At 37.8% G+C, this 12,846-nt stretch overlaps 1 protein-coding gene across 1 annotated transcript in view; it reads right to left on the bottom strand.

Annotated features, from left to right (window-relative positions):
* Positions 1–5,042: 5,042 nt before the first annotated feature.
* LOC126161560 (scaffold protein salvador) overlaps positions 5,043–12,846 on the bottom strand; it is a 54,933-nt gene continuing 47,129 nt past the window's right edge. Inside the window, exons 8-11 of the mRNA XM_049917501.1 lie at positions 10,599–10,785; positions 7,815–7,987; positions 5,453–5,618; positions 5,043–5,359 (exon numbers count right to left, since the gene is read on the bottom strand). Of these exons, the coding sequence (XP_049773458.1) occupies positions 5,242–5,359; positions 5,453–5,618; positions 7,815–7,987; positions 10,599–10,785 (644 nt within the window). The 3' untranslated portion in view covers positions 5,043–5,241. The remainder of the gene's footprint in view (positions 5,360–5,452; positions 5,619–7,814; positions 7,988–10,598; positions 10,786–12,846) is intronic.

The raw sequence follows: 12,846 nt of genomic DNA, 5'->3' as shown, positions 1-12,846 counted from the left end.
CTGTGAAAGAATAGCTGCCTTGGTCTAGTGACTCCAGCTGAATCTTCTAGCACCTTTAGGATTTGCTGCTACTTACGTGGAAGCTGCAAGGTTTGAAGGAGTCTATGTTCTGCAGACTGAGAAGACCAAATTCAAAGAGTCAACCAGTCCATTCGTCCAGTTTACCTTTGACAATGCTGACTTTACATATGCCATGGAAGGAGTAATGACAGTGATCCCTGAACAAGCAGGAATTTGCAAAAAAGAAAGGGGTCATTTTAAAGTGAGCTTAGAATTGGACTTAATCAATAAAGCTGGCAGTGTGCAAGTAAACCAATATCAATGCTGTACCAAAGCAGAATTAAAATGAATGGTTTTCTTGAGCAAGGAACACCTTATGAGCATCATGATGATCCAAAATAGTACACCTTCCTTTCAAGAACACACCTCGTAGTAAATACAACACAGTATTTATATCATCCACACCTGCCGCAAATTACTGAATCAGAAAACAAGTATTGTCACTTTCAACGAGCTATTGTACTGGAAGGCTTGTGGTATGATAGCAAATTATTCACTTCTGGAACTATTCAATGTTATCGTTAGGCTAGGTGGTTTCCACCTGTTTAGGTCTTAAGGATGAGGTGTGAACAATTACAGTGGGATTGTGTTGAATGAACTGTTCCCCATGAAAAATGCTGGAAACAGTGTTTATGAGATATTATGGTTGTGCATATGCCTCGTCCTCATTTGTGAGGCTTTGGCTGGTTTAATTATTGAATGACACGATTTTTCTTCATGGAAAAGATTTACTCATTCTCGTGGCAAATCCACATCCAAATAAAAATTAAATGGAAATAATGAACATCCAACACAGAAAAATTATTTATTTCAAGAAATTTTGGGGGCAAATGCAGCATTCAATGTTATGAAAACCAAATTCTCAGAAATGCTAAAAAAAAATTTTAAGTTGTGGTCCTATTGCTACATTAGTGATACAGTGCTGCCACATGTGCACTATGATGAAAAACTACTTCTAAATTGAGTGGATGGAGGATGGGAACCAGCACATCAAATGTGTCAAAGAAATGATTACCTATTTCCTGCAACAGGTCATTTGATATATGCAAGTGTGCACATCTGTACTATCTGAACATGATCAACAAAAAGACATAATAAATACGCAGGAATTTTAAAAGTTCACAGCTCTTTGGTACTTCACTATTTATCTTCCTCAAATATACTCATCAGGCATCTGGTCAGACAATCATAATTAATCATAAACACATCCTGATGAAGGCAGTGAAGAGTATGGCTGTGGCATAACTAGTAGTAAGCCCAAAACACATCTGAAGAAATTGATAGGTTCACTGAGCTATGTTCAGAAACATCTGAACAACATGCAGCTATGAAGTCTTCCTGTGTAACCAAAGACAATCTTGATACTGCGGAGGAGATATGAGGTCTTCCTGTGTTGCCAGGAATCATCTTGATATTGAGAAGCTGGGCTCGGGATGTTATGCTTTGACAATTAGAGGCATTATTTGACACTTTTACTCAGCCTCAGCAGGAATCAGGATCCCAGAGCTTCTCGAACAATTAAGTTCAGCTACTTTTGCTCTTTGTATAATTGATAAATATGGTTACATCCATACCTACAACACAAGAGGTAAAAAGTAGGTAATAACCCCCTTTTCGTGACATCTAGGCATTTGCAGCCCCTGCAGGAAGTTGAAGGGAATGTGTTGTCAACACTGGAGGTCACGAGAGCCCAGAGGGCCAATGTAAATATGTTTCAGCGAGTTGTTGAGTGGCTGGTGTAGTGGCTGCGGCCTAGCTGTTTCAAGGTAAGGTAAAATGTTGTTTTTCCTATAATGCTATGGGCCATTTCAGCCCAACTGTCACATGGAAGGGTTAAAGGCATCAGTGCCTCAGAAAATAGTTCAATTTTTTTACCATTTGCCTAATAACATAACATGTCTGAGAGGTAACAAAGTAAGTTTTCAATTTAACCTAAAATCATTTCTCCTGGACAACTCGTATCCTGTACACTGGCTCATTCTATGCCATCCTTTTGAAAGGATCATTCAAACGATCTATGGAAAATGTAACTCACTAACTAAGAGGATAAAATTCAATAATGGATTATATCCAGGAGAAGATTGGGCTTATTCATTTCAGATATGACAAGCAGATGCTCAGCCCTAGACTCGTCAAAAATATAACAATGGAACGAAAGCCTGTGGGGCCAAAGGATATTAGATGTTATTCTGGTAACCTGAAGGAAGCAACTGCAGATGTCCATCCTTCAAACTTGTGGAATTATGAGAAAACAAACCTTGTGGATGATTCTGGTGTCAAAGCTGTTTTAATAAAATACGGTATCAAATATCCAGAATGAATATGAAGTGCATGTGAGGCATGCACAACTATTATGCACTGCAGGAAAACTAATGGCTCCACTGTTCATTAACTAGAAAGAAATTATTTACAAATAATGGCAAAGAGGTGGATCGCCTAAGGCTTGTTATAACTGAACCAAATCTGGCTGGGTAGATTTAAGAACATTTGAAGAATTGTTTGTGGAAACAGCATTACTACTGCTCCAGAAACTCCCTGGGAAAAAGGTGTTCATTGGGCACAATTTAAGTTGCCATGTGAGTTATTAAGTTATTATTAAATGCAGAGACAATATCATCATTTTCGTGTGCCTACCTCCTAATTCTACCCATCTGATGCAATTCTTAGACATGGCTGTGTTTTGGTCAATGAAGGGCTCATGATACTAACAAACTGAAAAAGACAGAAATGGAAGAACAATGTGCAACGGCTATTAAAGTGGCCTTCCCCAAGTTAGTGAACCAGTTATTTGAGAGGGTGAGCACCACAATTGAAGCAGATATAAAATTTGGGTTCAGATCTTGCAAAATATATACCTTCAATCTGAACAATAAGTTAAGCAGTAGCTTCTTGGAAGCTGAAACAGAGAGAACTTGAAAAACCATATGTTCATTTCTGCAGCATTTATAAGAAACCCAAGAAGACACTCTGGGCATAACTGAAAAGAGGGGTGAGAAAATAAATGTTCCTCCAGGTCAAGGCTTTACAACCGATAACTTTCCTCAGGAAGACCCAACTCCCCCAGTTATCAGTACTGGTAGCTCTTCAGGGAAAAGGCAGAACATTTCTCACAGGAAGAAGAAAATCATCAGTGATGACAACAGCTCCTTTGGAGATGGAGATCCCTGTATCAGCTACACAGAAAGTGAAGATGAAATGCCAACAACTGAACAGCATTGCATAGGAAGTGCTAGAGGGGATGACAAAAATTAACTCGGTGAAAACATTTATACTGCCAGCCTGTCTTCTCACAACAGTCCAAATCTTCACACAGAAGTTGCTGATCACACTGTTGTAAGCTACAAGGGACCATACTACCCAGACCATGTTGTTTTAAGTGAAGGACTTTAACATGTCATGTACAGAAAAATGTAGCAAATACTGGAAGCGGCCAACTGCAGTTGAAATTTGCTACTCTCAAGAGCAAATAGTACACAAGCTTCCAATTTCCAGACAAATATGTAGAAGGGAGATATTTCTTGTTGACATGAAACTTTGAAAGTGTATTCCTCAGATGCTGTGACTTTAGATTTATTTTCTAACACTATTAGTGAGTTAAGTACATTAGTAGTAGCTGATTTAGTGTTATTTCAGCATAATTTTCAGTAATTTTATCTAAAGCAAAAGCAACTAACGGACTCAAGAAAAAATATTTTTCTGTTGACACGATTTAGCCAGCTGTCTTAGATCTTAACACACACATCTTGATGGGATGGGAACGGTACACTGGATCTCTGCTATGATTTTCAGAGGTTTCGCAACTAACACTAAAATGACCCCACTTTAGGGGTAGCATTAGTACAAAAAGAAAACTATTTCAAAACATACGTAATACACATAATGGTAATAACAACAGCTGAATAACTTGAGGAAGTGGGATACTTAATCTGAGAGAGAGAGCAGGTGTTTCTAAGAAAAACAGCGTCACATGCTCAAAAATATGTCAAAACTGTACTAAACTAACCCCATCTTATAGTATGTAATTGAGAAATGTGTTTGACAAATGAAAATTGTAGGAAGTGTTAACACTTACAAGAAATGTCTAAGTGCTTTTTGCTGTAGGATGTAAACGGAAAAGTTAGAGCAATTGTAAAAATTGCCAAAATTTCATTGGTTTTTGAATCCCGAAAATTTAGCACAGGGTTCTTGAGGTGGAAAACTTTGATTCTACACTAGAAACAACCTACATACGACATACCAGAACCTCAGCCCTTCGGAACAATTCAGTGAATCTGCCAACTGAACTATATAATCAGATCAGACTATTGCAAGACACAGTCATGATCATGTATGAAATTTCATGGTGCTGAACAAACCAATATTTATCAACACCAAAATATTTAACTTCTACTGGTTCTGCATTTCAAAGCCAAAACTGCAGAACCAATAGCTCCAGATATGAAACACTGCAGAAGTGAATCTGTTTATCACAACAGGAAGTACATTACACTCATTGAAGTGACGTGTTCTGATGACTTAGTAAACAACATATGTATCTAAGGAATTACTTTCACATCAATTTGGTAAAATACTTTCATTCTTTTCCACTATTGTACAGGATATCTGATCTCTGCAATTGAGTTTGTAGCAAATAAAATTTTCATTATCCAGCAGCTTATCTTGGTGAGTATGACAAATTTCATTTATTTATAAGCTATTGGACAGCCCCTGCTTAAAATTTACTAAAATATGTATCAGCTGCCTGAACCAACAGCATTAAGTAACAAACCTTTTTAATGTACAAAGGTTTATATATGTTCACCCCTTCTCCTCCTCTTCAATTCTCCGTTCACACTTGCATAATTTCTTCCCATCATAAAAAGTTTTATCTTCAATTAAACCATTTCAACTGTTTCATCAAAGTTTTAAACAATGCTATTTATAAAAATAGTGGTTACATCAAAGAGTTCCCATTTTATACCAGAGTAATGCTTTTTCCTCTCTACTTTATATCAACCCTTCAAGTCCACATACTTAATATAATATACTCATATATACATACCACATACACAAATAATCACTAATAGAAACCTAACAAGTGGTCCTGCATTTTAAAATATACAAAATGTTTCAATACTTTCTTCAAAATATAAAGGTGACTAGTTCTCTCACTGAAAAATGTCACAAAATAACTTTTTAATGTTATACTTTGGTCTCTACATGCTGAGACAAAGCTGCTTCTTTCAATAGCTCTGTGGTAGCTCCCGACTGTTCAGCAGCAGCCGTCAAACGTCGCTCAATTTCAAGCACCAAGGAAGCCCTGCAAGCAGATATACATTATCCTTCCTATTACAATATATGGCTCAATTTAACCCACAACAGTTATACCAAGAATAAAATTTACTATACAAACCTGTATGCTTCATACCGCATTACTATTTCCTCCAGTTCTTGTTTATATAAACGTGTTAACATGGCACTAAAACAATCCAATTCAGGTAATCTGAACATTTCCCATCTCAACTTGTGATCCAATTCTTTTGATGCTCTGGAGTACACAACTAACCACTGCGGTATTTCTGCCAATGAGAATTAGAATAAATTTATTAAGTAATTTTATGCAAACATGTATAACACAAAACACACCCATTTAATTATGAGGGTTATTTCTACATGACAAACATCAAATGCAAAACACTATGGATAATTTCGCATACCAAAAATTAATACAACAGCAAGCAAATGTTTACTGAAATTGAGTAAATTTTAGTTCCAGTCCTCTAAATATAGGAACTTGTCATAAAGAAGGAAAAGTGCTGTTTGTTGGGATGGCCACACACAGGGTTGACTTCCTTCCTGGTCGTAATGGAAGATGGTTTTTCTCCTGGAGTTTGTTGTTCTGGTGACATACCATCACCACCTAAGGTATGTTCCTCTTAATTTATTAGTGATTATACATTCCCTTGCATGTTCATTTTTCACACTCACAAAGCACCACATTTTCATTTCCACCCCATGCAGTGCTTGTTCATATCCTGTTTTGGTTGCTAAGTATTATGAGCTGCATACATCCACCAGGCAAATGACTGATCTATGAACACCCATAAGTGGTTTGGCATTTTCCTCTTACACAGCACTCCAGTGACTTGGCACTATTCTAGCCACAAGTAACTAGTGCTCAAGGCTCTGTTCAAAGTTGTAAGATAGCTGAAGTATTGAAACTGTGTACTTTTGCTGAGTGGTTAGTTCTATACAACAATGGTGCCAGTAGTTAAATGCCTACATCCCAGGGAAAAAAAAAAAAAAAAAGGTTCAAATGGCTCTGGGCACTATGGAACTTAACTTCTGAGGTCATCAGTTGCCTAGAACTTCGAACTACTTAAACCTAACTAACCTAAGGACATCACACACATCCATGCCTGAGGCAGGATTCGAACCTGCGATCGTAGCGGTAGCGCATTTCCAGACTGTAGTGCCTAGAACCGCTCAGCCACTCTGGCCGGCCATCCCAGACAGTCAAGTTTTTTTTACTCAAGCAATTCAGCTCAGGGTCTGATTTTTTTCCCCAACTGTCAAAAAATCCCATCATCAGTATATACCATCCAAGAATGGTATGTCTTAATATCTACTGTCATTGTGTCCAGACACATAATTAACAGGAGGTGTGAATATGCAGACCCTTGGTGCACACCAACACTGAATAGTACATAAGGTGAAATTCCAGCTGAGCAGTGAACAATACTATTAACCTTGTGGTACAGAGACTGGACAATGCTCATAGGCTTCTGGAGGGCTTTATACGGGTTGGAGGGAAACCTTGCAAAACCTTTCTTGAGGTCCAGAAATTTCAGATGTAATAGTTATTTTGTTTATCAGCATTTTTTCTGCTAGCAGAAGGGCTGCATGCATTGTATCTGTTTTTCTGAGGCTTCTGAAATTTGGATAATATCTCATAGATAACTGCTATAAAATGCACAGAAAGTTTCATTTAACAGAGTGTGTGGGCTGCGCAGTGACTGGTGTAGTCACCCTGATATATTTTAATAGTGATACTAGTTTGTCAGTCTCAGATAAACTGCCATCAATGATGCTATTGAGTAGCACAGTAGAAGTTTCAGCTGTTCTTCATCCTAGCATCTTCAGTACTTCAAATGATATGTCATCTGGTTCAGACATCTTGCCTCTAACGATATTTAGTCGAAGTGGCTGGAAAAGTAAATGATCCTGCCACATGAGCAGGGTTTCTTCATTGAGAAAGGAGAAACTCAGCTGAAATTCACCATGAAGTATTTGGCATTTATGAGTATTCAGTGACAAGCAAAATAAGAATGAGCTCGGATTATGGAACCTCCACTATTGTTGCTGTTGGTGACATTTGAGCAAACTGTAACAGGTGAAGTGAAGTATCAAAAGCTGCATGCAAATGGACACCAAAATTGTTGATAGATTATTGGAACATTGCACTTTCATTTTTCAAAGATGCCCATGCAATGAGGTGCCTATCCATTTTCATACACCTAAGGTGGTGGTATGCTTCTTAAGGTTTAGAAGTTACTAAACCACTGGAAGTTCTAAATGGTCTGAAACATCAGACAACACAATTCTAGAAAAAACCACCTTAAGCAATTTCTAGAGAACAGAAAAAGTAGACACAGCAAAATTAAATGTCTGATACAATGAAAAGTAACTCTGCTTCTTTTACTCACTAGTATCCTCACAATTAACAAATCTACACAGTGTGTTCATCCCACATAAAATATTCAAATTTGACTCACCTTCATTCAGATAAGGATTTGCAGGAACAAGTACACTGTGAGGATGAAAATGAGTATGTCTTGGTGGTGGTGCAAGCATTCGTGGTTGTACTTCCATCTGAACTCTTGCCTCTGGCTGGTAAATGTAATGTGGTGCACAAGGATGTTCATACTGTGCTTGTCGGGTTATATGACTGAAACAAATGAGTTACGTAAGAAATTCAGCAAAACAAATACAGTCAAATCACATTCTAATACAATATTTACATTTCAAATGCCAAATGTTCTCAATGTTTTCTGTTGTCTCAATAGTGTATCATTTTTCATATCTACACAGGATCTCTCTATTCACAGAATGCAATTCTAACATTTTAAAATGTTGTAACTCATCTGACCATCAGTGGACACACATTTATTCCCTGATACTGTCATTTGAATATTGAGCTTGGCACTACTTTGTAAATGATACAATTAGGTAGTATCTCACTGGCATGGAGAAAGAGCTATATTATTCACAACACAAACTATTTTTCAGTGACATTTTAATCCCATTTAAAGAATTTTCTCCTCCATCTTAAGTTTAACTACTAGCTTTCTTTTTTTATAACATTATAAAACCAGTGTATTTATTTCAGCAATAGTTTCACTTTATCAACATTAGATTAATTAAATTATACTGCAATTAAATTTCAGAAGCTATTACTTATCCAGGGAGGAGTGGGTGTAAACTACAAATAATCTCCAATACTATTTTTTATAATATTGTAGGTCCAGCTAATCTCTGAGAAAACATGGAAGCATTTCTTAATTTCAATATACAGCAGTTAACATGTCATTTAAAATGCAACGAAGTATTTATTCACAGCCATTTTTCAAAAGTTCTGCAAAAAATGTGAAAACTATTAACAGCATTTCTTTATTTCTACATAGCCCACCCCTGGTAGCTGAGTGGTCAGCACGATGGAATGTCACACCTAACAGCCCGGGTTCGATTCCTGGCTGGGTCGGATATTTTCTCCACTCAGGGACTGGGTGTTGTGTTGTCCTTATCATCATCATTTCATCCCCATCGACACACAAGTTGCCGAAGTGGCATCAACTTGAAAGACTTGCACTAGGCGAACGGTCTACCCGACAGGAGGCCCTAGCCACATGGCATTTCCATTTCTACATATATAAATGAGTGCATCCCAAAGTGGAAAACACACTTGCATGATGTAAACAAATCATGTTAAGACATCATGGCATGGAAAGAAGCCCTTGGTGTAATGTGTAGAAGTACTGCTGGTAATTACTGGGTGAGAAAAATGGCCACTAATATGACTACTTTTCCTCAACTAGTAACTGTTTCTGCCACTACATGTTGCCTACTTATTCCTGTATTTCCGAAGTATGTTTCTACTTTCAGTTGTTTCTTGCTGTCCTACACAATTAGTTACCAACTGATGTCTTTTGATAACTACTAGGATAATTGATCAACTCCTACTTGCATACAGAAGGCCAGAAATTTATCCAGTTTCATTTCTTACTCTATCCCTTTCCCAGACAGATTTTTTGAAACACTAATTTGTATCAGCGTTGTAACTTTTCGCATGTCACAATGTGATATACATAAAAACCTTCTAACGCAATACAAGTGAGACTCCATAACTAAATGATGGCTATAATACCAATAATGATAAATCAACATAACTGATTATGTAAATTGAAGGGGAAGGGGGAAGAAAGGAGAGAGAAAGGTAATGAACTAATGATATCAGCTGCATTAGAACTGTGTGTGGAATGAGCAGCGATGAGTGAAAATGTGCACTGCACCGAGACTCAAACCCGGGATCTCCTGCTTACTAAGCAGTTGCATTAAACATTGCACAACCCAGACACAATGCTTATTGCAAATGCACAGGCTATCTTGGTATGCTCACCACCCGACCCACATTCCCACCTAACACTGCCTATCAACAGTTCCCATCCATGTCCATGTCCTCCATGCTCACTAATTTTAGATTACCATTGGAGGTCGAATGTAAATGTGCATCTACACTGAAGGTTGTGGATTTATTGTCCAGCAAAGTGAATTAATTACATCACTGCATGGTGTGTGATCTTTCAGACATGTCCAAAAGAACAGACGTCACTCAGAATCCACAGCTATGATACGTATTATGTAAATGGAAAGGGGGCAGGGAGGAAAGGAAAGAAAAAGTAAAAGGAAGAAACTATCTACAGCTGCAAGAGCTCACATATTAACCACATGTTTTTATAAGTGGCCAACCAACCAAATGTACCAAGGGAAACATTATTTGCTAAATCAGTCAGCTACTACTACTATTTTTAGCCTTTACTTTTGTAATGGGAAATATATATAAACTTGAGTCTAGACACTACACACTTGTTAGTGTTACCTATTTTAATATACTAATACACATCTGTTTGTTTTAGGCGGACCAAATATGGTAATGTCACTGGCTATTCAGTTATACTTCATTCCCATCACCGCTCACAAAAGATATTGCCAACATACAATTTGAGGTTGGGGCATAGAGAACCATTTGTAAATTTTCACCATTTTCACTACACCACAGGATTAAGCAGAAGTCTTAACCTATCTCCAGAACCAACTATCAAGATTAAAAATTAAACTTTTTCATACAGCTATACAGCACATATTAGCAAACAAAAACACAAAATTCTGCACAAATGTTTCAAATATCAATTTGATATGTGCTGATTATATTAGCAGGAAGGCTAAGAAATTTAAGTATTAAAAATTGAAATTAGCAGTCAGTGCATGTAAAATAAACTTACTTTACATAGTAAACACCATATTCAGGGGATTCTATCCTCTCCCAACCTGTTGGGAGCCCTTCCTTCTCCAAAGGATGACTCCAATGAGTTGTTTTTGTATTGTGGTCTATGTAATACTTTCGACCTCTCATTGTATAATCAACAGACCATCCAGGTGGCAGTGGCAACTCTTCTGTCTGATCAATTGCTGTAACAAAGCAACAAATTAACTCATTATAAATAATGAAAGTTATATGAATTATTCAATATGATACTTAAAAGCTACACTGATTTTAAAATCTTGTACCCTGTGTTTTGTTAAACTGAAAATTCAAACTGATAATGATAAAATAAAATCATCAATTTAAACTAATGAGACTCGGAGTATCACAACAATATAACTATCTGTTGTCTGATACTCAATAGTACAGGGTTATTAAAAATGACTGAAGCGATTTCACAGCTCTACAATAACTTTATTATTTGAGATATTTTCACAATGCTTTGCACACACACATACAAAAACTCAAAAAGTTTTTTTAGCCATTCACAAATGTTCGATATGTGCCCCTTTAGTGATTCGGCAGCCATCAAGCCGATAATCAAGTTCCTCCCACACTCGGCGCAGCATGTCCCCAACAATGAGTTCGAAAGCATCGTTGATGCGAGCTCGCAGTTCTGGCACGTTTCTTGGTAGAGGAGGTATAAACACTAAATCTTTCACATAACCCCACAGAAAGAAATCGCATGGGGTGAAGTCGGGAGAGCGTGGAGGCCATGACATGAATTGCTGATCATGATCTCCACCACGACCGATCCATCGGTTTTCCAATCTCCTGTTTAAGAAATGCGGAACATCATGATGGAAGTGTGGTGGGGCACCATCCTGTTGAAAAATGAAGTCGGCACTGTCGGTCTCCAGTTGTGGCATGAGCCAATTTTCCAGCATGTCCAGATACACATGTCCTGTAACGTTTTTTTCGCATAAAAAAAAAGGGGGTCAACTGTTTCTTCGCTCACTGCAGGCTGACCCGTTGATTTCCCCTTACAGAGGCATCCAGAAGCTTTAAACTGCGCATACCATTGCCGAATGGAGTTAGCAGTTGGTGGATATTTGTTGAACTTCGTCCTGAAGTGTTGTTGCACTGTTATGACTGACTGATGTGAGTGCATTTCAAGCACGACATACGCTTTCTCGGCTCCTGTCGCCATTTTGTCTCACTGCGCTCTTGAGCGCTCTGGCGGCAGAAACCTGAAGTGCGGCTTCAGCCGAACAAAACTTTATGAGTTTTTCTATGTATCTGTAGTGTGTCGTGACCATATGTCAATGAATGGAGCTACAGTGAATTTATGAAATCGCTTCAATCATTTGTAATAGCCCTGTATATAAACTTTATAGCTAAATGAATTAAGCTTAAAGGAAAACATTTATTATCTGACATAAAATACATGAACCTGTGGAAGCAAAAAACCACATTTAGAATTCGTTAGGATGTATTTCTTGATATTTTACCAACAAAAAAACAATGTAGTGGCTCCAGTATCTTAGTTATGGTTCTAAAGGGTACTGCTTGATGTTATATTTATATGTGGAGTTGAGGATTTCTGGGGAGGGAGGGAGGGAGGGAGTGGGGGGGAGGGAGGGAGGGGGGGGGGGGGGGAGAGAGAGAGAGAGAGAGAGAGAGAGAGAGATTATCACCAACAGGACCAAGGTTTTCATCACATGTAAAAAACACACACAGAGTCGCTGCCATTTCTGGGTGCTAATAAATATTTGCAAAAAATATTTTTTAATGTGTCTGCCATACTTGAAATGATTTTTACTGTTTTACAGCTTTGTGTACAACTATTGAAGGTGAAACAATAAAACTTAAATGCTTCACCATATCTTCACAGCATGGGATGAGTGGCAGGTACACTGGATTTTATTGCTTATTGCTTATTGTTTTAAACTTCCTGGCAGATTAAAACAGTGTCCTAGACCAGAAGGATACATGTTACAGTCCCAACCTGGCACATAGTTTTAATGTCAAGAAGTTTCAATAAGGTGCACTCGCCGCTGTAGTGTGAAAGATTCATTCTGGAAACAATCTTATATTGTGTAACTAAGTCAGTTCTTTGCAGCATCCTTCCTTCCAGAAGTGCTAATCCATCAAGGTATGCAGGAGAGCATCTGTGAAGTTTGGGAAGTATGAGATAAGTAGTGAAGAAAGTAACGCTGCAAGGGCTGTTCACGAGACATGCCTGGATAGCTCAATTACTGAAAACA

The sequence above is a fragment of the Schistocerca cancellata genome, chromosome 1, assembly GCF_023864275.1.
Source record: "Schistocerca cancellata isolate TAMUIC-IGC-003103 chromosome 1, iqSchCanc2.1, whole genome shotgun sequence".
Taxonomy (NCBI): domain Eukaryota; kingdom Metazoa; phylum Arthropoda; class Insecta; order Orthoptera; family Acrididae; genus Schistocerca; species Schistocerca cancellata.
This window is presented reverse-complemented; position numbering and strand designations above follow the sequence as displayed.